The sequence below is a fragment of the Equus asinus genome, chromosome 9 (genome assembly GCF_041296235.1).
Source record: "Equus asinus isolate D_3611 breed Donkey chromosome 9, EquAss-T2T_v2, whole genome shotgun sequence".
NCBI classification, from domain to species: domain Eukaryota; kingdom Metazoa; phylum Chordata; class Mammalia; order Perissodactyla; family Equidae; genus Equus; species Equus asinus.
Window position 1 is genome coordinate 76,739,491 of NC_091798.1, and position 27,454 is coordinate 76,766,944.

The window sequence follows — 27,454 nt, forward strand, 5'->3', positions numbered from 1 at the left end:
TGATCTTATTCATTATCTGTCATCTTCCTCAATGTAAACTCCATGAGGTCGGGGCTTTTCCTATTGTTTTATGCATTTCTGTCTCCTCAACACATAGAACACTGCCTTGTACATGGTAAGCGACAAATACTTCTTTAATGAATGAATCTATAGACAAAGCATTACCCAGCTCTTCCCATGTGTGGCCTACTAACTACTAAGATGTGGTACAGGGTAAGGTCTTGCCTAGTGGTTTACATTTAAATATAGTATTATTTAATTAAAGGAAGCAGCCAGCCCTGGTGATAGTGATTAAGATTCAGTGCTCTCACCTTCATGGCCCAAGTTCATTTCCTGGTCAGGGAACCACACCACTCATCTGTTGGTTGTCATATTGTGGTGGCCATGAGATGCTATGATGCTGAAAGCTATGCTACTGGTATTTCAAATACCAGCAGAGACACCCATGGTGGACAGTTTTCAGCTGACATTCCAGGCTAAAACAAACTAGGAAGAAGGAGTCTGGCCACCTACTTCCGAAAAAATTGGCCATGAAAACTGAATCAGAATTGGCTGGACAGCACTGACAACAAAATTAAAGGGAGCAAGGATGACAGGGATAGAGCAAGGTCTCTGAAGGTCAGATAGACCTTCATTGGAATAGCTCCACTGCACACAACCTGTGTGACCTGGTGAGTTATATAATCTCCCAGCCTCAGTTTCCTTATCTGTAAGATGGGGATAGTAAAAATACCTTTCTCATGGAGTAGTCATAAAAGCTTTTGAGCAAATGAATGTAAACATAATGTTGGGCTTATAATAAAACCTCAGTAACTGTTTATAACTATTATAGTAATAAGTATTGTAATTGCCCTTTATTTTCTAAATTTTTTTTGTAAAATATTTTACAAATGTTTGTTCTTTGGACCAGGAGATTTAGCTCAAGATGTGAGTTGTTTCCTGATACATTTGTACTTTGAAGCATATTATGACGTTTCAAATATTTATTTGAAATGGTATTACTAAAACTATTATTTACTAATGCCTTGCTAGTGTGCCAGACAGTCTGCCAGTTATATTCAAACTTTTACTGATGCAAGGGGCCATTACTGTCACTATTTTATGTACAAAAGAACAGGCCCAGGGTCATGGAGTGAGTATTTGATCCCAGCTTGTTCAGCCTCAGAACTTTAGGCCCTTTTCCCCAGACCACTGGCCCTTTTACTTTGAACTTCTGTGCCTTGCCCAGAGCTCTGGAAATACATGGAATATTTGAGGAGTCAAAGGTGTGGTGTAGCTCAACTAAGAGGCCTAATGGGTCTTGAGACTGGAGATGAGGCTGAAAGACGATACTCTGTGCCATACAATGTGGATTTTAACCTATAGGCTCTGGGATGAGAATAAGTTTTCAGAGAAGTGTAAACTGACAGAATTTACGTGGATAGGTTTATGTCACTGACCACAGTTCAGTCTTTAATATGACCATAAGCACATTAAGAATAATAGACTGCAGATTGGAAAAAATCAATGCAAGTTAAAGCCATGTTAAATAGTAGTTTGGTCTAATCTTAGGCAAAAGGCTCTTTTTTTTTAATGTAAGCACCATTACATTCTGCATAGTGTCTAAGGTGGTCTCTCAAATATTATACTGCTTACCCATTTCGAATTGTAAGATAGGTGCAGATAGGAGATTATTTTTGTCAATGAAGGCTTGCCACTGGAATTTAGAATAGCAAAATGACTGAATGGGCTTCAGAGGGTGCTCAAACTGTTTTTGGTGTCTAGAGGTATAAAGCCTTTATTCCGATAGAAAAGAGTGACTGAGCGGGTAGGTAATGTGATAGATGGCTGATATTGGTTTGCTCTAGGAATGGTTTTGAGAAATAATCAACTAAATGGTAAGAAACTATGGATAGCCACAGCCTCATGGTCATAGGGTTTGATAAATGTATTAGTTTCTTAACAAGATATGAAAAGTCTTAAATGTTAAGAACAGATTTTGCTTCTCTAGGATCTTTGAGCCCATCACTGACACTAGCTCTTCTTTTATCAGCAAATAAAGATACAGTAACAAAGTAGGTGATGATTTGTGAGACTTTCCATGGGGTTGGTTAGAAGTATTGGAGACCTCTTACACAACTGAATACAATTCCTGTGCGGAAAGAATCAAGTAAAGATTTTCATCCTCTGCTTGTAGAAGTTTAAATTTTTTCCCCCATAGATATTGGTTTCTGGAGTTTGTTCTTGTGTTTCGCTGTTAGAGAAGTGGCGCAATTTTGACTGAGTCTATTGCACATGGTTGATCACTTGAGGGCAAGTAAAACCAAGTCAATTGAAATAGAATAGTAATGGAAGTAAAGCAGGTGAAAATGAGGGAACAAAAATGCCCAAAAGAGCTATCTGTATCTAGTCTTTGTTTCACTGAATTAACATGAATGTACATGCATATGAGAAAAATTCAGAGGAAATCCAAGGAAGACTGTGAGAGTTATACTTGTCTTTTAAGTAAATGTTTCCAGAGCTAATCATTTCATCTAAAGTTCTGTCTAAAATGAAAGTGAAGTAGCTACTCTTTTGACATGGATTCTGTCATAAATGTGGCTTGAATATTCTCTCTGCTTGTTATAGGTAGGTCTATTTGATCTGTCCAACCCTTTTATAAACTATTTGAGGTTGTAGTTTATGTCCTCTGTTCTTTTGTTCATACCATAGTACTCAGTACAAATCTACGTGGAAAGAAGATACTTAAAATGAGCCCTAAGAATAAGTAAGGTTTTGCAAACTATTTGAATCTACTTTTTATGCTTGTCCTTGAATTCTATGGGAGAAAATAAAATTGTTGATGTGACAAATAAAACCTATTACAATGTGTTTTAATGAACAAAATATTCTTTTTTGAATACTATCTCCCACGGTGTGTGTGAGCTTTAAATGAGAGTGGTAGAAAATAGGGCAAGAGGAATGAAGAAGGTAGGAAAAAAATTAATACAGATCCTAAGCCAGAGGTAAAATTTTCACCAGACCTCCAGGACTTTCAGTTTTCTATTCTTTATTGAAAATTATTCCCAAGACCAAAAACTGAAAAGACTAGTATAATGTTAAATTATGCAATTATCCTGGGGTATATGAGGCCACTGAACTAACACACACATATTAAATCTCTTTTTTAATATAAAATTAATAAAGTAAATTAAAGGTGAGTCAAAGTTTGTACAGCTCATTTTAAGAATTACAATATGGAAAGTAAATACACTGCTGTGTGGGAATACATAGCTTCTCGGTCACTGATAGCTAATGAATTCCTTCCTATTAAAATTTAATTGAAAATCTTCAGTGATATTTAAGCTTTCACAGAAGTGTAAACTACTGTGACTACAATTCACAATGCATTTAAAACAATTATTCTTTATCATTAAAGTTGATAATATGCACATTAACCTCTTATGTAGTCTAAATCAATATTGTAGTTTAAAAGATATGACCTCTGGACAGCTTTGTCTAAATATTGATTTCATTGTCATTTGTATAAGATATCCTAAAAATTACATGCTGCACTAATATCATTAATGCTGGCCCCATAGAGCCTCTGACTTTATGGGTTCTTATAATACACATGACATTACAAAAACATTGAGGACATCACAAAATATAATTGCCGAATGGACGAGATTTGACCATGGCAGAGCAGAATGGCTGTGAACACATGATAAATTCCAAATCCTTTACTCTCAGTGGACAGAACAAAATACTGCTCTTTAACATGCAGATTGGTTGTTGAAGTTAAGTTTCAAATGGTAGAATTTTTCTGCCTCAGAGGGCCTAATTTGCCATAGCTTGTGATGCCACAGATATTTCAGAAGAGAATCTAAAGTCAGATTAAAATGTAATTCTGCAATATAGCAGTTTCCCCAAAATAACCTTGCTTAGAAATTTCTATCACAAGTTACTAGTGAGTCAGATGAGTTAGAAAATACATGCATAAAAGTAAAGGGGCTGAACCTTTCAAACAGTCGTTACAGAATTACAAACTGAGGTAGGGATGCACATGCATTTCATTTTCCCTCATAATTGGCTGTTGTATTATTATTTTTTGTAAAAAAAATAATTGCAAATTGAAATAACAGCTATGTAATTTACTCTGTTTTACTTTCTCCAGATTGTAAATTGCTATGAGTCAAAATTGTTAACATCATCCAAATACATCTAATTCTATTTTGATGTTTTATTTTTTAATTTTTAAAATTGTACTTTACTTTTTGTTTTCTATAAAACTTTTTAGATAAGAAATACAGCCATGATCATGACACTGTGAACTGTGGGTGCTATGTATACTAAAAACGTTCCCCCCAAATCTCTTGTAGGTAAAAGTGACCCATTTTGTGTAGTTGAATTGAACAATGACAGGCTGTTAACACACACCGTCTACAAAAATCTCAATCCCCAGTGGAACAAAGTCTTCACATTGTAAGTCACCATTACCTTGAGCTCATTTTAAAAACGGTACCAAATGCTATTTATTTTGGAGATTTTGTGTGTGTGTTTATTCTTCACCGATTAACAGCTCCATGTATCGGGCCTGCCTTTGCTAGCAATGATGAATTTCATAATTGCATTACCTTCCTGATAGTGAAACCTGGGGAAGGGATATGCCGTTTTTCTGTTTGCACAGATATTTTTTTTAAACTGTGCATTTTATATGATTTGACTAAGGATTTCGCTCCCATTAACTGAATTGCCATACTGCTTCTTCCTTTTATACTTTCTATTGAAATTCTCCCCAATAGCATTGACACCAAGGAGGACAAAGCTTTATTTGTTCCATTGCTCAAATCAGCAAACAATCCGGTCTCGCATTCGGCAGATGCCTTAGTTTTGGTTTGTTGCATTTTAGCACAGTAAGGATATTAAGTATTGTCGTAGTTACCAAAACATCTTTTGAGTTAATTTCTCTTTTGTTTTAAAAAGTTTGTAAATCTTTTCGACCATGCACTGTAAAAGCTGCCGACTCTATACTATAGTATCTCCTACGTTTGTTTTTTTTTAAACTGGGCTTTAGAAATGAACTCTGAACAAAGGAAAACTCCCCAAACTTAAGGACTTCTTAAAAGTTTTCTAACATAGATTTATTTTTTTGTATATTTAAAACTGCTAAATTCCCCATTAATTTCTTATAATGTCTCTGCTCAAGAGCCAGTAACTAATCAGATTTAATTATCTGACCAATTTATCTTTAAGGAATTCCCTATTTTTATAAGAGATGAAAGCCTGGTCAGGGGACCCACACTCCTAAGAAGGTTGTGGAGGGTGTTTTTCTCTGGAATGCATAATTGAATGAATAGGTTTGATTATTATCAAAGCCATTAATTGATTGTGCCCTGATAAAGCCTCTTCTCACATGTGGCTGCAATCTTTCAATAATGAATACATTCGTTTTTTGTTTTCTCTTAATTCATGTTTTCTTGGTAAACAGTTTGATCAAAGAATAAATGCTGTCAACAACTGGGGCTTATTTTTCCAGAAACAAAAATATGAAGAATTTGCACAGTTGTTTATTAACATATATTGTCTTTGGAACAAAATAGAACATGACTTAATTTCTAAATCCTTGGGAGGTACAATAGCTATCAATGTTACATTTTCTCCATTCTGTTTTCTGTATTGGATAATTTTTACTATAAACCTAACAGAAATAACAATGTTTTGGTGAGAGCTATGAACAAAAAAGGAGATGTCCTATGATAATAAAAAAGAAAAGTTGTATAAAATATGCTGTCATGCTACTATCAAACCTGGTGGTCTTTAAGTGGGGGTAATAGGAAGATAGGAATTATTGCGATAATGAGAAAAAGGAAAAGTCTAAAAAACATCTGTGCCGCTTATTGATGTTTGGTTTTTTTACAATAACTTACTCTGTGCCCATCCAGATGGAAAATTATATTTCATTAAAAAATTACAACTTGAAATTACAATGATGTTCAAAGTTCCAGATAATAGAATCATCACAGTAGTCTACTAAGGTGCATTGTGGGAAATTCTGTCAGATACCAAGCTACCTTGTGTATGCAAACAGGATACATAAAGACACACACCAAATCAGCTGGAACTATCTAAATTTTCAAAAGCGTTTTTGTTCTGATTCCCCACTGATGAAGTCTTCTTTTTCTTACGTATATTTATTATGCAGCAACATTAAAGATATCCATTCAGTTCTTGAAGTGACAGTTTATGATGAAGATCGTGATCGAAGTGCTGACTTTCTGGGCAAAGTTGCTATACCATTGCTGTCTGTAAGTTTTATTCACCTGACGCACTGCTCTGTGTTGCTTTTGCTCAAGGAAAAAAAAAAAAACCCTCAGCTCTATATCTGTCATTTCTCAACCGAGGTCTGTAATAAGAACACTAAAAATTTTAACATACTCAATTCACGGCCATGTTGAATCCCATGATAGTTAATTTTTCCTGACAGACTTGATCCTGGTAATGAACAGGTACTTGTCAGAATTGCCACAGTTGTTTTGGGTTCTCTGTCAGTTTCAGCAGCTGGGGGTCAAAGGTCACTGAGGGAGTGTATTCAGTGGAGACCGCGAGACAGACGGCTGTCATGTCCTTTTCCCGCAGATTCAAAATGGTGAACAGAAAGCCTACGTCTTGAAAAACAAGCAGCTGACAGGGCCAACAAAGGGGGTCATCTATCTTGAAATAGATGTGATTTTTAATGCTGTAAGTCTTAACTTTGGCTTTTTTGTACTGCTAAAGAGTTCAGTTTCATGAAAGCTTTTGTTCCTGATTTGTAGAGAATTTCTGTCATTCCTCATTTTCTCTAAACCTTGATGTATCTTGGAGAATACGCTTCTGCCACTGCCTGGCACACCCACACTTTCTGTTATAGTTGGCGGCTGCCGTGCGGCTGTGCTGCGGCCGCTGCCTGCCGCCGTAAGGAATGGAAACGCATGCATGTGCAACTGTATACATTTATATTTTATGAGCACAGCAGCCAGGACTTTGAAACTTTAGAAATGATTGCAAATTGAACTGCGTGAAAAACTTGTAAACATTTGTAATATATTAATCCATAACAGACACATATGTTGATGTATAGGTGAAAGCCAGCTTACGAACATTAATACCCAAAGAACAGAAGTACATTGAAGAGGAAAACAGACTCTCTAAACAGGTAAAAAGCAAGGAAAGATTAATCCCTCTGGGAAGACCTGATTATATCTGTAAAACATCTAAGTAAATTCAAATAAACTTTGGAGGCATGGAGGGGGGGAAACTATGGAATTTGGGATCATCTACTTATGTGAAATGGCTCTTTCTTTTCTTCTTTTTTTCCACCTCTCTTCTCTTCCTTTCCTTAAAAGATCAAACAAGGACAATACCAAACTAATAAGTTGGATGGGGGTGGTCAGAAAGGAAAGGGGATATTGAGGCGCTGCATAGAATGGATATGTAATCATGCGTTAGCAAAAGAATGATCATTTTGAACATAAAATACAATTTGATTGCCATGGAATGTGTAAATGAGAACACCAAAAGCTGAGGTTCAAATGTATGTCCAGACCACCCACAGGTATGATGCAGGTGTGTGGAAAGCGAGCCCAGCATAAACTCTTCCCTCTAATGCACAAGAGAGGGGGCTGCATCTTTTAAGAGAAACCTTCCTGTTAATTAGATTTTGACTGTGATCTTTTAGAAGGGAACTTTTATTGGCATTTTTAGCTAAGAAAATAGAAAATCAGCAAATCTGATTTTCCTATCATGAAGGAATTTTAAATTAGGCTTGCTATCTTGTAATTAGACTTGTAGTTTTAAATTAGGTTTGATATCAAGTTAAGAAAGAGTACTGAATTACCCCTTTAAAAAATTTGCTTCCGATTAACACAACTAAAATAAAATGTATTTGTTATGGCTATAAAGTTTACAGAACTCATTTGTGTGTTAAAGTATTTAATAATTTTCTGTACTGTTAGAAGACTAGAGATATCTTTGTTTTTAATCCAGTCAATTCACCATAAATAGTGGAATCTTTGGTTGTTTAAAGACAGTGCATGAATTACAAATGCAATATCTATCTAAATAGAAATACAGGTTACATTTTTCCACAATTATAGATAAAAGTGGCTCCTAAAGAAAAGTGATCGGGGCCAACAAGGAAAATAGGGAGACTCTTAACCTTGCCTGAAAGGAATATCATTTTTCACAAATTGTGAAAACTGATATGCATGTACATGCATCTATATTTATACATAGATGTGTATTTTTTCCATAGGACCTCAGTAAACTTTATATAACTACTTCTTTAAAATACCAGATCAGCGTTGAAGTCTATTTGGAAGTAGCAAAATATTAACCTGCAGACATGTTGTTCTAATTATTAACATAGCTGCAAGTAATTTTTTGAACTATCATCTAGTTTATAGGCTATTCTTTTTATAGTCATTGTCATGCCTTAGTTTTAAATTTTAAATTTAAATTATATTAATTCTCACATACTTTTTGGAGTAAAAGATTTTGTAAAGCACTTGGTTACCATAAATTATTTCCTAACTCCAAAATTTTGAAAATGTAATGAGAAGATATAGGTTAAATTTATGGTGGGAAAGAGAGAGAGAGAGGGAGACAGAAGGAGAGGAAGTCTGATAATGATGGTAAGAAAGAGAGACTCCTACTAAAATGGTGAAAAAAATTTGTTTTCTATAATAAAGCAATACTTGACCGGTTTTTCTCTAAGATCCTAAATAAAAACATTCCAAGTTGTCCGCTTCACTTTGAAATATCTTGAAATTAAAGCATGTAAAGAATCTTAAAACCACGATAAGATTTAAGAGTTAAAAAATATATTTAATGTTCGTAGCATGTAAGTAGCAAAAAATATTTTTAATCTGTTCGAGATTTTTTTCTTTTGAACGAAGGTAGCCCAATCTACATGATAATATTATTTAAGAAAATATATTTAGCTAAGAAACTGCTCTTCTGATTCTGTTCTTTCCACTTTCTCCAGCAATACATTTTTTTTCTAACTTGTGAGCCAAATTGCTTGGTTTATTCTTACAACTTTATTAACTTTCTGAATCCTTTTTAAATCACGCTAAGCTTGAAGAATTTTGTAGCAAATCTGATGGATTTTTAGTCTTGCAAATTCTAATAATATTTTCGTCTTCCTTACAGCTGTTACTAAGAAACTTTATCAGAATGAAGCGTTGTGTCATGGTGCTCGTAAACGCTGCATACTACGTTAATAGTTGCTTGGATTGGGATTCACCCCCAAGAAGCCTGGCTGCTTTTGTGGTATGATCATACTGTATTATTTACATTGTTATTCATTAAATTCAGTAATCATAGCTGCATGTTTCTGTGGCTATAGTAACAGTTATGTTGATGTGGCCATTTTAAAACTCCTATTTTAAGACTTGACTGGACAGATTTGCTGTGGGCAGGAAGCTGATGGATTGTTCAAGGTCTGAGTCCAAGAATACATTCCCCCCTCCTCAGATTTCCGGAACGCAAGACATCTCCGCCAATGTATAATTTTCTCTGTGACAGTTAAAAAGTAAATTTTACATATTGCATAATTCCAGATCCCAATAGCAGAGCCAAGAAAAGTCCTCAGTGTCAAAAAAAATTAATAATCTGGACCATCCTCATTTTAGCTGTATTGGTTCTATAGATATTTTTTCAAACTGTGAAAACCATTAGCAGGAGAATGCTAGTTGGTACTACTTTAATATTGAACCAATTGGAAGTAGATGTGACCTATTTAAGAATTGTTTTATTATTTCTGAAATTTCCAGTTTTTAGAAAGGCACAAGTGAGAATTTGATAGATCCAAATAGTCCTCCAAGAATGTTCATCTAGTAGCCTTTTACTTTGCTTGTTTAAAAACTGCTGATGAGACCAACTTGCAAAACTAGAAAATCCAAAAGAATACTTTCCTCTGAGCTTTAACTTTAAGGGATTTTCTGCTCCCACATTATTTTTGCTTATTCGGGATTTCAGTTTCAAGTTTAAGTAGAGTCCTTCTTTTGAAATCCTTTATTTTATTGTCCTATTTTTAGAGTATGACTACGTTATGCTTCCTTATAGTTACCAGTTTAGCAGAGTATGACTTTATTATGGGGGCTTACAAGAAGAGCCTTAATTATAGTAACAAATCAACATTTAGTATTACCATTCAAATGAGGGGATGCACATCTGTTTAGTACTTTGAGGTCTGTCCTCCTCTCAGGCCTTGTATGGGACTTTCATTAATGTCTGAGCACATGGAACAAAGAGTGTGTATGTCCCTTTGTGTTGTAAGTTACCAGAAAGTTAGGCGGCCTGCTTCCCATAGACATGTTGTTGTCTCCTTAAAGAAAGCGACTGTCATCGTCAAGTTTTAGAAAAGAAAATCTGCCTCTTTCAATATTCTTTTATTTAGCTCTTTCACATAATAAATACATCAGGGTACTGTTAAACAAATTTTACTATGATTTTTCATTATCATAGAGGCACTTTGATGTTAATGAGGAAAAAATGATACTGAGTTTCTATGCATATTTTATGCCATTACTTCCAGGTTCCATGAGTCCTTGTAACAGGCAATAATATTCTGCCGAAAGAATTGTGCTGCCATCTTTGATTCACTCCTTCCAAAGTCATTCCCCACAGCCATTTGTGAAATTTGAAAACAGGGAAATCTATATAATTATATCGTTTGTTCAAGAACATTCATTTTGAAGGCTTTAACATTACTATGTGTTGTGTAAGTCTCCATTAACTTCATCTGGCTTCTAGAAGTCACTCATATAAATGAATTCAAGATGGCTGATTTTTTTCACAATTTCCTTCTGATTAAAAAAAAAATCAGACACTGAAATTCTGATAAATTTAGGTACATGTTCATGATAACACTTGAGTAATTTCACTGTAAGGGATTCACAGTTCATTGGGGAAGAAATGTAATAATATTTCTCTTAGCTGGTGGTCAGTTTCTAACAGACTCAGTTCAATGAAACACAAGCTGAATGCAAGACGCTTGCAGAAAAGTGGGAGAGGGCACAATAAGGGTAGGAAAAGGGACTGCTGACACTGATGGTGAACGAAGAGGCCACAAACCAAATGTGAACACACATTCAGAGTACTTTTGACAAGAAACAATAACATTAACTGTTTCATTGACAAAAGAAGGCACTGAATTACATTCTATTGAATGTGATGAACACAACACATAACAAAACCATATTTCACTTATCTGGACCTGAACTGGGAAGTTCCATGAGAGTAGGAACGCTGCCTTTTTTTTTTTTTCAAAGATTTTATTTTTTTCCTTTTTCTCCCCAAAGCCCCCCCGGTACACAGTTATATATTCTTCATTGTGGGTCCTTCTAGTTGTGGCATGTGGGACGCCGCCTCAGCGTGGTTCGATGAGCAGTGCCATGTCCGCGCCCAGGATTCGAACCAACGAAACACTGGGCCGCCTGGAGCGGAGCGCGCGAACTTAACCACTCGGCCATGGGGCCAGCCCCAGGAACACTGCCTTTTTTGCCCTGGTACCCCAGCATCACCTACATAGTATGTAGCACTTGGTAGCCTCCCAATATAAATGGCTGTCTAAATCACTCGACCAACCAATGAACCGGTCAATCAATCTGAAAATATTTCTTATGTGGTGAAACCCTTTATTCAATGATGCCAGATAAATAAGGGTTTGCTCTAATAAAGCTAGTTATTAAATGATGATGGGCATAGCTTAATGTGGTTGTAGCAATTTTCCCTAGACCTTCCATTTAAATTCTAAACTATTTCATAATCTTCTATCAATCATCTATTTTAACCTCAGATTAAATTCTAGTACAAAAAGATCTGTGTATAATAATGACGACGAATATTTATTAAGCATTTGTGTGCCAGGGAACTGTTTTTGGGGCATTTTCATGCACTAATGAATTTAATATTCCAAACAACCTCATTATTGTCCCAATATATATTATTTTCCCAATATATAGAGGAAGAAACTGAGACACAGAAAAGTCAAGTGACTTGGCCAAAGCCACACAGCAGATATTATTTCCTTTCTAAAAGAGCTTTTAAAATATATGTCTATAATCTTAATATCATAACAATTCAGAAAAAAAAAAAACTTCTGTAGGATTTTTATTCACCTTGTAGATATTAAAGGATATGAGTATTTAAAAACGAAATGTTTCAAAGATCTCATTGCATAACCAGAGCCTTTTTAGGCCAGTTTATTGAAAAGAACTGCTTTCCATTAGAAGACTATGAGCAGCACCCCATTGTTACAAACATATTGTTCCCATCATTCCCTGTTGATGGACCATGGGTCTATTATTATAATATTGGTTCCACTTGGCCCACTTTTTCATAAATGCAGCTGCTTCATGGAGCACATGTATTTGTACCATTATGCGGATGGTTTTAGGCCCCAATCAGTAACCTTTATGATGTTTAAGTGCCTTTTTTCTATTCCGTCTTATTTTTCTTTTCTAATTTACTATCCAAAAATAAGTGTAGAATAATTAAGTCAAAATGGAAAAACAGTAATTTTTTGTCCCAATGTCAGTTAAAGTGGAGAGCATAAGAAACGCTGCTCTGGCCTCTTTGGCACTCTATCTATGTGCCGTGGGGAAGATTCAAAGGCGGCTGATGAAATGAGAAGCTGAACTTGGCCTGGAAGGTGATGGATAAAATATAAGCAAACACGTTCCTGGGAATATCCTTGTTTTTGTATGCCATGAATTAGATTTTTAGATTTTACTATGAATATTGTATGCCTAAGAGCGAACACAGACGGATGTGGTGCAGAAGGCACCGCTTGTCTTTTGGAATCATCTATTGTAGATGTGGAAATGTCTCATAAATTGGGCCTAATTTTCATCAGGCTCTTGACCAGACGTTTGTGTTCTTGTGGATGTCAGTGGGCGCAACATAGACAAAAAAGGAGTGCACATTTTCTCTTTCTTTTCAGTACTGTCATTTCTCACTGTAATGAGCACAAAAATAATTGGACAACTGAGCTATCGGTAAAAGGACACACTTCAGTGTGCGTCAAAGAATTATTTTACAGGACAAACTTTAATCTTTAAATGTGATTGTAGATAATTTGTGGTACCATCTGTCCATTTGGAATTGTTTTAGCCTTTTCTGTCGTTGTACAGTAAGTGCCGCTGTGTTTAACATTAACATTTGATATTTTACACATTTAATTTCTGTTCTGCTGTGTGGTCCTTGGGGAACGGAGCGCTAGTGCTACATGAGAGAGACAAAGTATTGATCAGTTAACATTTCAGCTACATTTATGTATGTCGCAAAATTAATGAAAATGCCAGACAAAAATGTCAGAGTGCACAAAAAGGTAGAATTTAAATTTGGTAGTTTAATGAAAAGTTTAAGATGTGCATTATCAAAAATGTCCTCTTGCCTTTAAAGTATAATTCCTAACAGAATAACTACAGGGAGACACATATTTTACTTAGAGGAGCAATGAACATGAATTATGAAGGGATGTCAACTCCTCAATGTACCTTGTGTTCCAAAACGACATCTTCGAATGCTTAACTGTTACTCATAAAATACGTTTGTTTCTGTTCGTAACTGGGAGGGCTACTGGCTTCAGCCCTCTGTACCGACCAGCCTACGAGGCAGGCTGCCTAGTGAGAGTCTCCCCCCTTGATTTTCCTTGGTAGCCACGCATTCCTTTTGTGTCAAAACTGAGAATTCCCTCTACAGCAATTCATTGAGGCCACTCTGGTTCATTACTCGTTCCTTTCGGGGTCCCTTTCCAATGCCTGGTTTTCCTTCGCCTCCAGATAATTTGTGCTCCACCTTCATTCAATCCCCATTTTAGTAAAGGATCCCACTCGGGACAGCAGCTAGTCTCAGAAAAGCTGGGCCATTATGCAGGAAAAGAGAAAAAACAGAGATGATGTATGCAGAGAATGACATGAGGCAGCTCTGTGTAGCCAAATGATAAAAAAAAAAAAAAAAAATGGAGGCAGCACAAGCAAAGGAGGAGGAACTGAACTTGCAGAGGCAGTGGGATACAAAACAACGATCTGAAGACAATAGGACACCTTATCAAGGACTTCCTGTGTGGAAAGCCTGCTGCTATTAAACAACATGTGGATTTTTCAAAAAGTTATTACAAACAATAAGGACGTTTTAAGTGGCCTTCATGTTCAAGGACTAAAAAGGGAGTATTGCTTAAGAAGAAATATCAGTGTGAAAACAAAGGCATGTCTACGTCACCTGTAGTTCACATCTTAGCATTCATATTACTGAACAATACAGGGTGATTGTTGTGGACATATGGAAGGGAACTTTAAATTTCCAACAGAAATTTCTATTTTAAAAGTTTAAGAGACATCAGTAATATCACACCAAGAAAATTATGCTTCAAGTCTATGGCAATTTTCAAATGGTTTTTATAGAAGCTTTTTTTGTTGTTCTTGCTACAGTTATTTTTTTAGTGCTAGCAGAAAAATTGGAAATGTTCCAGATGTAATTTTTCTTACTTTCCCCACAAGAGAAAAACAGAAGTCTCCTGAAAATCAAAGAAACAAGTACTAAAGCAAAATGATCTGTAACTAATGGTCCTATCCTTGTATTCTTGAATTTTTCAAAAATTGTGTAAATCTAAACTTCCAAGCCCTTTTGCCCATTCTTCTTCATTTATGCTTTCCTGCGATGTAAACACTAAGTTTACTAAACAATACTTCCAATTTAATTTATACAAATTTTAAATACATTAAACATTTCTTTCACAAATATCTATGTGAGGAAAGAAGAAAGTATGTATAAAATTTCATCAATTTACAGATTGTATGCCTCCAAAGTTGCCTAAAATTCCTTTTATAAAATCAAAGAATATGGACACTTAGAAGATTCTAGTACTACGATTTTCTTTTCAGTAAATAGGTTGTGCGCCCAATTCATATGGACATGCTGGCACTTCAAGTTGATACTCAAAATATACATTTTTCCTTCAAATTTTATCTAAATTCCAAGGAAGAAAATATCTTTTCAAACACTGGCCTATGAAAAATTAGGTTTTCTTAAGTGGTGCCTTTCACAAAGCATTGTGTCTAAATCCTTGAATTTGCACAAAAGACCCCTGAAGACCACAATTTAGAAGTGAATTGCGTTTTAGAATTGATCATAACTAGCTAAAATCAACCTTGAATCTTAGGAAATGCAGCAAATCAGATATCAATGGAACAAAGCATTTTGACTAGATTTCTCTAACCCTTCCTGAGGAGTGATGCTCTAGTTTAGCTAGTAGGCTTATTTAAGTGTATAGTCATTTTTGTTTTGTTTTTGTAGCTGTTATATATACAAAAGCAACGCTTCCTCAAATCAGCGCTTAGTTTTCTTTAAAAGGTGCCCATGCCCTTTTTTTGTTTATTGCAATAGGTGCGAGCAAAAGGGCCTCCTGCTCTTTGAAGGTAGGTAATCACATAAGCCAGAGTTTACTTCTCCCTGAAAAGCTTATTCCTCTTAAATTTTATTTTATATTTACAATAAGAAGAATTTAATTCTTATAGCACATCGTACACATTTTCTATTATCTCTACTCGCTCTCCTTTGTCCTCCAAAGTGGGAAGGAATAGGATGCTGTAGTCTGGGGACGTTTTCTTCTGCAGGTGATTTGGGGAAAATAAAATTATTTCACTTTTTCTCAGGTGTAGTGCTATTGCGCTATATTATAAAAAAACATAAATCACAAATATCACCAACGTAACTATGTTACCATATTGAATCTAGGAATTAGCCTTCTCATGAACCTTAATGGTATGTGCAATGAAAGTTGGGATAGTCGGGGACACCAATGCCTCAGTATGGTCTCCTGGCTGTATGGCTGCTGTCCCATTTCACCTCAGGCAGCCTCCTTGTGTACAGTTTCAGCCTCAAAATCTTTATAAGACCCTTAAAAACTATGTCGCCTGGTCCAGATTTTACAACTGAATTGACTAAGGATCAAAAAATTATAAAATAATGAAATCAGAGATGTCCCACTGTCTGTCTTCAGATTCCTAAACCAATGTTCCTGTCCTCTGATGAATTTTCTACCTTCCAGCTTCAACATAAATTATTAGGGACGTGTTAGGGACAGCTTCAGTATAAATAGCAAGCCATATTCTGTTGCAAAGTATTATTATGTAAGGTGTTTTGCAAAGGAAAAAGTTTAAATGAATGAGGAAATTATATAATTTATTTTAGTAAAATTTAGTAAAGTAAGAGTAATAACTCTTCTGAAAGATTGTAAATTACAACAGAAATGCAGTCATTAATCTACTTTGGTCAGTAAGTTCACTCTCCACATGTTTTCAGGCCCCTTTGTATCAGGTAAATATTAAGAAATAGGGGTAGAATGCTTTCTGTTGTCCCATTTTTCTATTCTGACCAGTTATGAAGATATACCTTAGAATTATGAATGTATTAGAGTTAACTGACCAAGTTAGTAGCTAATCTGAAAGGTCGTTAAGGAAGCTGTCCCTGTTTTTCATTGCCCCTTCTCTTGCCATCTTACCACATTTAACATTATAGTCAGAATTGGACATAGACACAGTAGTCAGTGCTGCCACAGTAGGTCTGTGAGTTATGACTCCATGTTGCATCTTCTGCTTTGCTGTGGTGACAGAGGTCCAACACTGAGCAAGTGGTAACAGTAGAGATCAGTAACAGAGTGAAGATGGAAGAGTGACCATTTCTCGTGTTCACACCAGTCATCAGCTACTGGCTCAAAGGGGAGTAATAAAGAGAAAATCAGAGAAAAGCTAAGAAGCAAGGGAAGATGGAAATTATATAAAGTGTAAACAGATATTTAGATAAAAATGAAAGTCAATTCTGATTTTAAAGATGGAATCAAAGATTATAGAGACAAAACTTGGCTTTTATTTTATCTTAAATCAGTGTTTCTCAACATTGTTTTCATATTCACCCCTCTAAGGAGAAAAATTTCATTTAATTTAATGAGAGAAAGTAAATACTAAGGAATAAGATTTTGTCAGGCAGTGTTGAGCTTTGGAGGGCCACAAATCATTGTAATATCTAAGATTGTTTTGTTCTCCCTCAAGAACCAATTTTTGCCCCCTTGGATGCCATATCGCCCCTGTCGAGAATGCATGCTCTAAATGAGGTTTAATGAGAGTTTAACTATGTTTACTTTTCATGCTCTTGGTGGTAAAGTCTAGTTTTGGTTTTCTGTAGTATGCATACAATGCAAGTTATTCCCATAGATAACCAGTCTGGAGAAAGAGAATTTGTGATCTCTATACAAAATTATTGATTATATTGGAGTCTACTTAAAGGAAAGATTTTGCTTGGCTTCGAAGAGATTAAAAACTTGAATCTTCCCTTCATGAAAACCTATATTAGAGTTTCTTTCTCTACACCAGTTCCAAAGGTGCATTGTTGTGCTTCATTGAAATGGAGAAGTGGGGTGAACGCTAATTCTGGCCTAAGCAATATAACCTCTCTCATTATGAGGGTTTGATGGGTTTTGTCCATCCATTGCACTGTATTTATGACTAGTAGATAATCTTTATATTCTTAAATGAATATCATTATGTCAGATATGAAAGCATACTTCATTAGGCTCAATTACCTATCAGATCTTCATTGGAAGGGCAGGAAAAAAGGTTGTGGAATAGGAAAGTCATTTCAAACAGTCAAGATACCTGTTCTACTGGCTATCCTGAATTGCAAATTCCCCAGTTCCCCATAAGAATCAAAATCTCTTAGTGTTGCAATTTATCAATAATATATAAATATATGTTTTATATCCCACTTAACTGTATACAAATATTTCTACTGCATTTTCCATAGTTAGCATTCCAAACAGCCCCTGCCAAGCAGATTGCAGGCAATGCTTACATGTTCAAAACAAGAATACAGCTTTCATTTTTGTCATAAAATGTTGGTGAATTAAATATTATTTCCCTTAGTCAATTAGAGAAATCTTTTGGATTTAATTTAAAATAATAGATTACCTAGGTTAAAAGTAGTCCATTAATTATCCACAAATTAATACACTGAGGTTGTATAAAAGAGGTATTATATTTTGAAGCGATATTAATAAAATGATGTCTGCTATTCAGAAAATTAATTCATAAATGTAGAAGTTCAGATGCTGAGTTCACTTTTTCTAGTAGGCAGCAATGTCAAAAAGTTATCTGGTTTTGTTTAAATTATTTTAAATAGAGTTTGTTTCTTCCAGTGGAAGAGCCTATTGCATCCCCCAACCAGGAGGCTGAGATTTATGCGGGACCTAGGTTCTACCAGCTTGTCTGGGTGTGTACTGTTTCCTTCATTTTTTAAAGTCTCAGAATATGAGCCTCCTACCACAGTTTTATTTCTAAGTCCTAAATCTTGGTTGATGTATAGTTAAAACTAAGTATTTTTCATATAGGTTCCCAACTTCCAAACAAGATGTAAAAGTCTGTTCTGTAAGACAATTGCTTAGACCTTGAAACACATCTCCGCAGAGTGGCAAAGCCATAGAACCACTCACAAAACCTATCCATCCCTTCATAGAGTACTAGCTGTGGAATGGAAAATCATGTGTAGGAAGTAGATTCAATGAAATCATGGCTTGGTGCTCAGGATGCCAGGAACACATTTATCCCAACCTCAGCTTCAGGATAGGGCACCTTCCTAATGGCAAAGGCAAGACACTTTCAGAAGTAGAGATTGTATGGGCTTTACGGGTGCAGATGAAGTCATAGAATGTTCCAATTGGAAGGCAGCTTAGAGATCATTTTACAGTAGAGGAAATTAAAGTGATAAAAGGTAAAAGGGCTTACTGAGACACTGTCTCTCCTTCTCCCCAAATTGCCCATAATGGATGCTTCAAAGACAGCAGCATTGAGAAGGTAAGGACAAAGAGAGAGACAGAGACAGAAAAACAGGGAGAGACATCTATTTCTATGTCCTGAAATTTGTCACATTGTCCTTAATTAAGGGAAACCAAGCATCTGACATTGTCCTGTCGAGTTCTAAGAGTGTAAAATTGGACTCCCAATCCTTGGTATTTCCTGTTAAGGAATGTGTTGATCTGGGAGGACTGGGATTGCCAACTTAAAATAGTAAATCTGTGCTCACTTTGCTTAGTATTATCCCTGCAATTTAACTAATAAGTACGTATCTGATGTTTTCATGAACTTTTCTGTCAGTTGAGATCACATCACACTACATAGTTCCCAAAAGCACTGTGCAGAGACACGTGTAGAGGAGTAAAGAACCCTTGAAGAGTTCACCGTGTGTTTAAGTGAGGTGCATTTTAGACGAGTAAAGAAATGTCATTTGGCCTCTGAGTAGTATAAATTACTCCCCAAAGTAAATGTAGACTCATTAAGAATATATTTCCCAGCTTTCAAACATGTATTTTCACTGAGTTGCTTAAACAGTTTAAACCATCTATATTGATCCATATTGATTTAATGGTAGCTAAGATGAACCTGTCCATGGTCTAAATTTCCATTAGACTAAATAAATGCCAAGAAAAAAGTGTATGTGTACTGAATTATTTAGAAAAATTGGGTGATCCAGCTTCATTGTATTGCTCTCATCCTAAATTTCCTTTAAAATTATATAGATTAACATTTTTCTAGCATATAATTAAGCAACAGAATAGTATATCTCTTTACAAAGTGATAGAAGTACTGAAATAATAATAATTTGGGCATATTTTGAGATATTGTTAGAATTTGTAGGGTGTTGCCCACTTCACCTTATAAATTATGTGAGGTATAGTTTGCTATAAACTTGGTGCACCTATTTATTGCTATTGGAGTTACTGGAGTGGAGAAAGCTAAATTAAATCATCTATATGAAATGCTTTGAAGTCCTTAAGTAGAAGGACCTGTGGCTCCTTTAGGCTTGAATAATGTACACGACCACAACAACACAGGTTTTTGTTTCTGAGAGCTATGTAGTCTTTCAAAACTTGTATCAATCTTGAAAAGTGATTTAACTTAAAATTGTTATTTGAAAATCTTCTATGTTGGACCTAAAAAAGAGAGATAAATCACAAAGAAGAATGTCCTATCAATGTTTGCTAAAAATGCCTGACTCTTCCTCCAAAAATATACTGGAGATATTTAATAATACCTGGGTTCTATCTCTAACTGACTAGAATGCTTAACCTAAGTTTAAGGAACTAGGAAATAAAATAGATTGTAAACTGAAAAATGCCACTTGTCAGTATTTTTAATCCATTACTAGAACCAGTGACAGGATATAAATTCAGGCTGTTCTGCTTGAGATGCATTTCAGTTGCCATTAACAGATCTTCCCCGTTTTCATGCACACTCAATAAAGCTGTGTTGAATGACTGACTCAGATGACTTCAGTGGCAAAACTGGAAGCTAACGCTGTAATATTGTAACAGAAACCCCCAACAGAAGTATCAGATGAAGCCAAGAATAAATGTAGTATATCAGGCATCATAAAAGGGTGAATGTGGGACCCATTTACCCTCCTCTATCTACTACGAGATTCATACATAAGATTCACACTCATTATTCTCGTCATCTTAATGAGATCAGTGTGGGAACATTTCTCTCCTCTCCCTCTTGACTGTCAGAAATGGGGCACTCCATTATTTCTCCTCCTCTCCCTACTTTTAAGGGACCAGTTATATTTTCTCAGAAGGCCAGAAATGTTAACTGGTTACAGCAGGCAGCCCCAGAGTATCACATAAAAAGACTTAAAGACTTTGGGTAGAGACCAAAGCATTAGCCTCTCCCTCTTGTTCTCACTCTCTCTTTCTCTCATGCATGTGCTTTTATCTTCTTTCAGACTTTTATCATCTGCCTTGTTTCCCAAGGGGTTTCCTTGGAAAAGAAGGGAAGAGAGAATTTCTCCATGTGGAGGGAAATAGGGTACCTAACTATTACCTCGAATTGCTATCCTCCTTCTCATTGGATCTATTGCCCTAATTAATTTTGCACACAGTCTTCCTAAACCAAATCTGAATGCAACCAGTTCAGGTGTCCCAGCTAGACACATGCCCGGCCTTGAACTGAAAGAGGTCAAATGGGCAAGGGACCAACTTCTAATGCATCTTATCCTCAAATAAATTTTCAAGTCTGTCAAGAAACAGTCAGTGTTTATAATTAAAGTTGCTAGGCGCGATTTTTATCATGCTTTTAGATCACAGATTCCTTTCATTCTTAAGGGCAAGATGAAAGGAACTTATGGAAATCTTATTTAAGCCGTGTAGACTATTTATTATTAATTTACATTGTAACCACACTGTTTTTGTACTGCTTTCCTTTAGAGGAACTTGTGTGTTAGAGGATTCCCTTTAACATGATTGAAGAATTTTAAAGTAGGCATTTTTAATATTTGCTGCCCTCTTAATTATAACTTGTTTAATGCACCACTGTTAGCACAGGGATTATGAGTTAATAAAAATGTCATAGTATTAGTGAATAAAACACTATATAATTTTCCCCAGGTAATGATTAACAGCATAAGGCTGTATTAACAGCACTCTTAGCATACGGTCCCTAAATGTCTTTGATTCTCATCTTTTAGGACGTAATTTTATACTGAAACTCAGTAATAAAATAGGTGAGGGATTTAGTTAAGCTAGTTAATGTAAACTTCTTAGGTGCATGAATCTTTTCAAATGATTTGTATTATATTGCTATGCAAAATAACATTCTATTTTAAAATCAACCTGAAAGTTTTAAATGTTAGCTTAACATTCGCCAGAGCAACCTTATTGAGATTCATAAAGAGCTTATTTACCTCATCGCAGTATTTGTTAAAACAGTTGAAAAATAAAATTAATAAGCCATTAGGTCATTGTTACGTAATGTTTTTGCTCACATAGATAAATGGGTTTCTTTTTCCCTCTCTCTTTTTAAATAATGTCTCTCTGGCTTTGTTCCCGTGGCTGCGGCAGATTGTTAGTATATATCTTTATACCGTCAGAATGAATGAGATATATCTGTATAAATTATTGATCCACTTGAGCCTACCTCTGTAATTCAGAGCTGAAAACTCTGGCAGCTTATCTAATAGAATGATGTAACTAAGAGACTGAAGTTACCTACCACAGCAACAATTGCCAGTTGGGGGGTCAAATGCCCTTTTACCTTTATACCTGAACACCTGCAAATTGAGCTGTATCCCATTCAGAATTTTAAGAACAGGTCCATTGTCACAGGAAGTAGAGTTTGTTTCTTGGAGAAAATTATGCCAGTTCTGGTTCTGAATGAAAGACAAGGCTTTTATTACTCAAGGGATATTAGGGCTGACTGCTTTTTTGAGAAAACAAATTTGCTGTAACTTTATCTGTAATTTAGTCCTGAATGAGTGCAAATAGACTGCACATTGTATGGGGCAGAAAGAAGAAAATAGGGGTTTGTTAAAGCCATACAAGAGCTATGTAACCATTATATTTCCGAGGGAAGTCTTATCGGAGTTGCAGGTTATAAGGGGGGAATATTTTGGTTACAGCCTTAGCATCAAACACCTGTTTTGAATTTTAGTTTAGAATGACATTGGAAAAGAAAGTTTTTGTCTAAAATCATGGTTGATAAAACACCCATGTCCTGAAAGTTGCTATCCAGGCTGTCTTTGACTTAAAGATTGGCCCCATGCAGAAAATTTAGAAATTACTATAATTACTCCTCATGAAGTTGGACCTTATCAGAAACTGTTGACTTGTTTCACTTTTATAAGAAAATTAGATTCATAGCTTTATATACTCTTTCCAATTAAAAAATAAATCCTGTGCAATATTCTTTGCATAAGAGTCTGGTTCAAGCTTTGCCAAGACTGAGAGCAAGATGAATGTTTTGAGTAAGGGACAAGAAAAAGCCTACTTCAGCTGATGAGGCTCCAGGTCACACAGTGTGGGGACTAATGGATCACATGTTATTTGGAGGGATTCATCACTCAAGTTGGTCACCCACTCCTTAGTCAGCAAGCTCAGTAGTTGTCATAGAAACACTCATTTTTACGGTGTTATAGTTGATCACTGACATGGAACCAGACTAGGTAATCAAACATCTTAGCCATATGCTTGTTCTGAGCTCCAACCTAGTCAATTAGCACATTTTCTATTAAAAACTTAGCTGTAATAGGTCTTCATTAGCTAGCAGTTGCCATAATTGAATAGTTACTCAATTATGTCCATCCCCCAACCTCATTTTCACTTCTTTTTAGAGTCCAAGTAGGAATATTTCCAAGAACTTTCGTGAGCCCCACTTCAAGCAAAATTCATGACCTTCACCTCAAACAAGCTGTTAGAGGTTGATCCAGGGTTTAATACTTAATTTTCCTTACTATGTTTTGGCACATATAACTAGCCCCTTGGGCTCTCCCTTTTTCTGTTCATTTCAGAATTCCTAGTGTTTCTTCACTGAGTAAGGAGGGGAAAATTGGTAAAGGCCCATTGTTCAATAACGTCTCTAGGATGTGGTGACATTTCTACCCCTAAACTCATCCCTTCTTTCACCATTCTCCCTTCTCCCCACCAGATACCCATCTGGCCACGTCATTATCCTGGGATCACTCCCCATTATCTGCATTATGATTTCTGCTACCCTCTGCCTGTATCTGCCACATATTATATCACTGAAATTCGCCTGTGCCCTGTATCATCTGATGATCAAATCTGTTATCTGAGGTGGAAATGGGGCCACCGCTAGATAATGTATGCACATTTTATCACTGGCCTTGTGAACAAGATATTTCTGATTTTCTTAGCCATCCAAGTCCTTATTTACAAGCAGGTATAAAAGGCAGTAATTGGGGTATCAGAGAGCAGGTAGAGCATCAAAGTGGCCCTCAGATAATACCATGGAGGAAATTTCTGATGCCAGACATTCACAGATACTCTTCTTCTTGGTTGGTGAGAGTTGCACCTCTTCTTTCATATAAAATTATAAATATGAAACAATCTGGAAGAGAATTGTTCATAAAGTTTTTCTGAGCTTAGTAGCCTCATTGTGCTCTTCTCTAATACAAAATAAGCAAAAGCAGTTTCCTTTCTAATAAGTGTAACAAACCATACTTAGCTTTAAAAACACAGGGCTTAAACTTCCCTGCATAATTAATCATCATAGCTGCAAATTTCCAGCCATCAGAATGGCATATGAAAAGGAAGGATAGAATCAAAGTCATGCTGACACTCCTGCTACTGTCCATTCTCTGGAACAAGGTAGTGTCCTTTCTAATGCAACCATCCTTGCTGACCAGGTCTTTGCACTTTAGATTTGTAGGCTGGATTCAGTGCAAGAATACAAATTGTTTCAAAGATGACAGATTACACATCTGGTTTCTTCTCCCCCCAACTCCCGTGTTCACCTTTATAACAATTTTTTTTTTCAAAAAGTAATGTGGTTTAAAAATCATTTTAAGTTGCCCAACATAAATGATAAAATCAAATATTGGATTCGCAAACAATAGCCTTTATTGGTTTGTGACAAGTGATCCATCTTTTTACATTAGCGCAGCTTTCTGAACCAGATTATTTTTCATAATTGATAATTTGTGAGTCATATATTTGTTATCTGTTCTTTTATGGCTTTGAAAATAGTGAATGATGCCAAAGATCACTGTGCTTTTATAAAGAAAATTATTTTAGTGTAGTTTATTGGCTGGCATTTTCTGAAAGTATGTTACCAATAAGTTTTGCCCAGAATGTAACAAAGATAAAAGTAACATTCTTTGCTAGAAAGAGACTTGATGGGTCTAGAATTCATATTGATAATGTGAATTTCGTTTTAGAATTCATTCATGTTTAGCATAAGAACAATGAAAATACACAAATATGAAAAAATGTCAAATACGGTTCCCTGAGTTAAGAAAAAACAGTTTTGTTGCATATACGGGAAATTGTCCTGATATACAATCTATGTTAAGACACCACACAAACATAGTAGATTACCTTGTTATGAGCATTACAATTATCCCAACAGAATAATGACACTATTATGACCAGTAATTTTAGCTGATTTTGATAGATAGCCTTAGGATAAGTATCCACCAACCATAATATGTTTTATTGTTCAGTTTTATATTTTGTTCCTAATGCCTTCGTAAACGCAATAGGAAAGTTCTTACCCTTCATTACGATTTATAATTATGTTATGGTAGAATTAGGGCTCTACATATGAATTTATTTGCCCCAGGTAAATAATAGTAAGGTCTTTAAAATCTATTTTGCCTAAGAGAGCAATATTAAAAACTTTTTCTTACCCTTAATTAATAACTCTCACATATCCTGAACATTTTCACTAATTCTTTTCACAATTATACTGACTGATAAAGTATAGATCAGTTGGAAAAGTAACAACCCAATTTACTGAGAACTATGTAACAGGGAAAATATTGTTAGATGAATTAAATATTAATTTCACAGAAAATTTGCTATCAATCTGCTTTTAAAAATTATATGGTTCATCCTTAATCTTTATTAAAATTTCTCCTGAGCAATTTAACTATAGAAAACTATTTCTAATAAAAAGATTATCTACTTAATTAAAATAAAATTGAGATCATTTAATCATTACATAATTATATTGTGATAATTATATTATGATTATATACAATTAAACATCATATATAAAACGGTTGCTCTTCAGAAGACTCTAATCATAGGAAAAAAACACCTGTAGGTAAATGCCTTCACCACTTCCACTTTTAAAGTTACAGATTCTATTACACATTTATTGCGTCACCTAACTGCTTAAAATTCATGTTTGTTGGGGGAAATGCTGAACAATATACAGTTGAATATAAATCAGAATAAACTACTATATTTATTACTAGTACAATGCCTTTTCTTTGATGATTTTATTATATTTTAACTCTTTAAGTAATTGAATTACACCTAAGATTATTACTTCTAAATATTTCAAAGATATATTATAATTAAAATTTTATTATTCAAAACCAAATCCAATTATAAAGAATAGTATTCTTTCCTTACTCAACCTGAATCTGTTCGAAATTGTGTTTAAAATTAAGGATGTGTGGAACATCTTCATCAGATAGGCAAGCAGAATGTTGGAACTATATAAACAATGGTATTAAAGAATAACTTTCCTTCATGCATGTCTTAGAAAATGTTGCCAGTGTTATTTAGCGTCTGTAACAGTCTGAGGAAGAATTTGCTCTACCTTTTCAGATGTTTCATTGGCCTCGTTCGTGGCATGTGCAGTGATGGTGGGATCTGTTTATTTGTACATATGGTGTGACAGATTGTTGATGTGTTTTAACCATAATATATTATTCAGTTTTGAAACCTACTCTCTTTAGAGTTGGAATTTCTCTATAGTTGAAGGGAAAAATGCATTTCTAATAACTTGTGTTATAGTTTTAAAGGTCTGCATTTTTAAAATCACTCACTGTATTTCAGAAAATGTAGGCTGCAATATAAATTACTGAGAGTTCAGTGTTTATTTGTTATTTTTTTTTTTTTTGCCAGTGAAACTCAGATTCTTTTATTGTAAGACGGTCTACCATCTGAGCTTTATAACCAGAGTATTTGATATTTTCTTCAAGAAGAAATACGGTTTAAAATATACATACCTTTAAATTGCTCTAAATATTGAAAGTAGATAGTTGTGGACAAATGCATTTTAAAAGCTAACTAGAGTCAGGAACAATGTAGTACAAAATATGTAGTACTCCTCTCCCGCCACTGCCTCCTCACAAGACTCATTTGATCCATGGAAACGAATTCTAAATTTTGTGATTGATTGCTCTATCAAAAACAATTAAAATTATCGATATAGATTCTACATACAATCTATATATAGGATCAGTATACATTCAGAGGTATTAGAATACATTATTGAAGTAGAACTTTTTCCCCATCAGAAAAGCAATTTACATCTTTCAGAAGATAAGGAAACCTCCAAAAGAACAAAGTGAGAAATAATGGAAAACCCTAAAACTGGATTGTAGTTTTAGAACAAAAACTGTCATTACATATCCCAGTGTGTAATATACAATCTTTACATGCTCCTGGGCTTATCTACTTGTCAGTGAATAACTTACATGCCCTTGTAAAGAATTATTTACTTCTTTTTTCCCCTCCACTCCAATTGTCTTGTATGTCATTCTACAATTTGGCCTGTAGGTAGCAATCTTGCACCATAAAAGCTCTCCATTTACTCATCTATTTAGGCTGGAAAAGCTTACACCGTTACAGATCTGTTCAATGTAAGCAGTGTTATTTGCATAAATTCCAGACTTTGATGATGGTCTGTGGCCTACAGATTATTTATGCAGATGTTTGGCCTTCAAGTTCACGATTTTGCTCAGAGGTGACTTTACTTTGCATTGTGACCCCATGTAGGTGGGAGACAGCCGAGTGGCTGGGTGCTTAACCTGAAATCTTGAAGATCGTAAGGCCTCTTGTCTGAAACATAATGCTTTGTTTCTCATACAGCCCTTCAGATAAAAAAGAAATCCGCAAGTCTTATAAAATATAGAGTGACATTTTAGT

At 35.2% G+C, this 27,454-nt stretch overlaps 1 protein-coding gene across 21 annotated transcripts in view; it reads left to right on the forward strand.

Annotated features, from left to right (window-relative positions):
• Positions 1–27,454, forward strand: part of MCTP1 (multiple C2 and transmembrane domain containing 1) — a 495,386-nt gene that overhangs the window by 340,150 nt on the left and 127,782 nt on the right. For 18 of the 21 annotated variants that reach the window (XR_011505939.1, XR_011505938.1, XM_070517766.1 and 15 more), the window contains 5 exons: positions 4,341–4,443; positions 6,164–6,266; positions 6,598–6,699; positions 7,079–7,153; positions 9,151–9,270. Coding sequence is in view for 18 of the 21 variants with exons in the window: in XM_070517766.1 (XP_070373867.1) it covers positions 4,341–4,443; positions 6,164–6,266; positions 6,598–6,699; positions 7,079–7,153; positions 9,151–9,270 (503 nt within the window). In the remaining 3 variants the exon portion in view is untranslated. Of the gene's footprint in view, positions 1–4,340; positions 4,444–6,163; positions 6,267–6,597; positions 6,700–7,078; positions 7,154–9,150; positions 9,277–27,454 lie in introns of those variants that run through there. The other 3 variants (XR_011505940.1, XM_044780023.2, XM_044780035.2) reach the window with 2 other exon arrangements.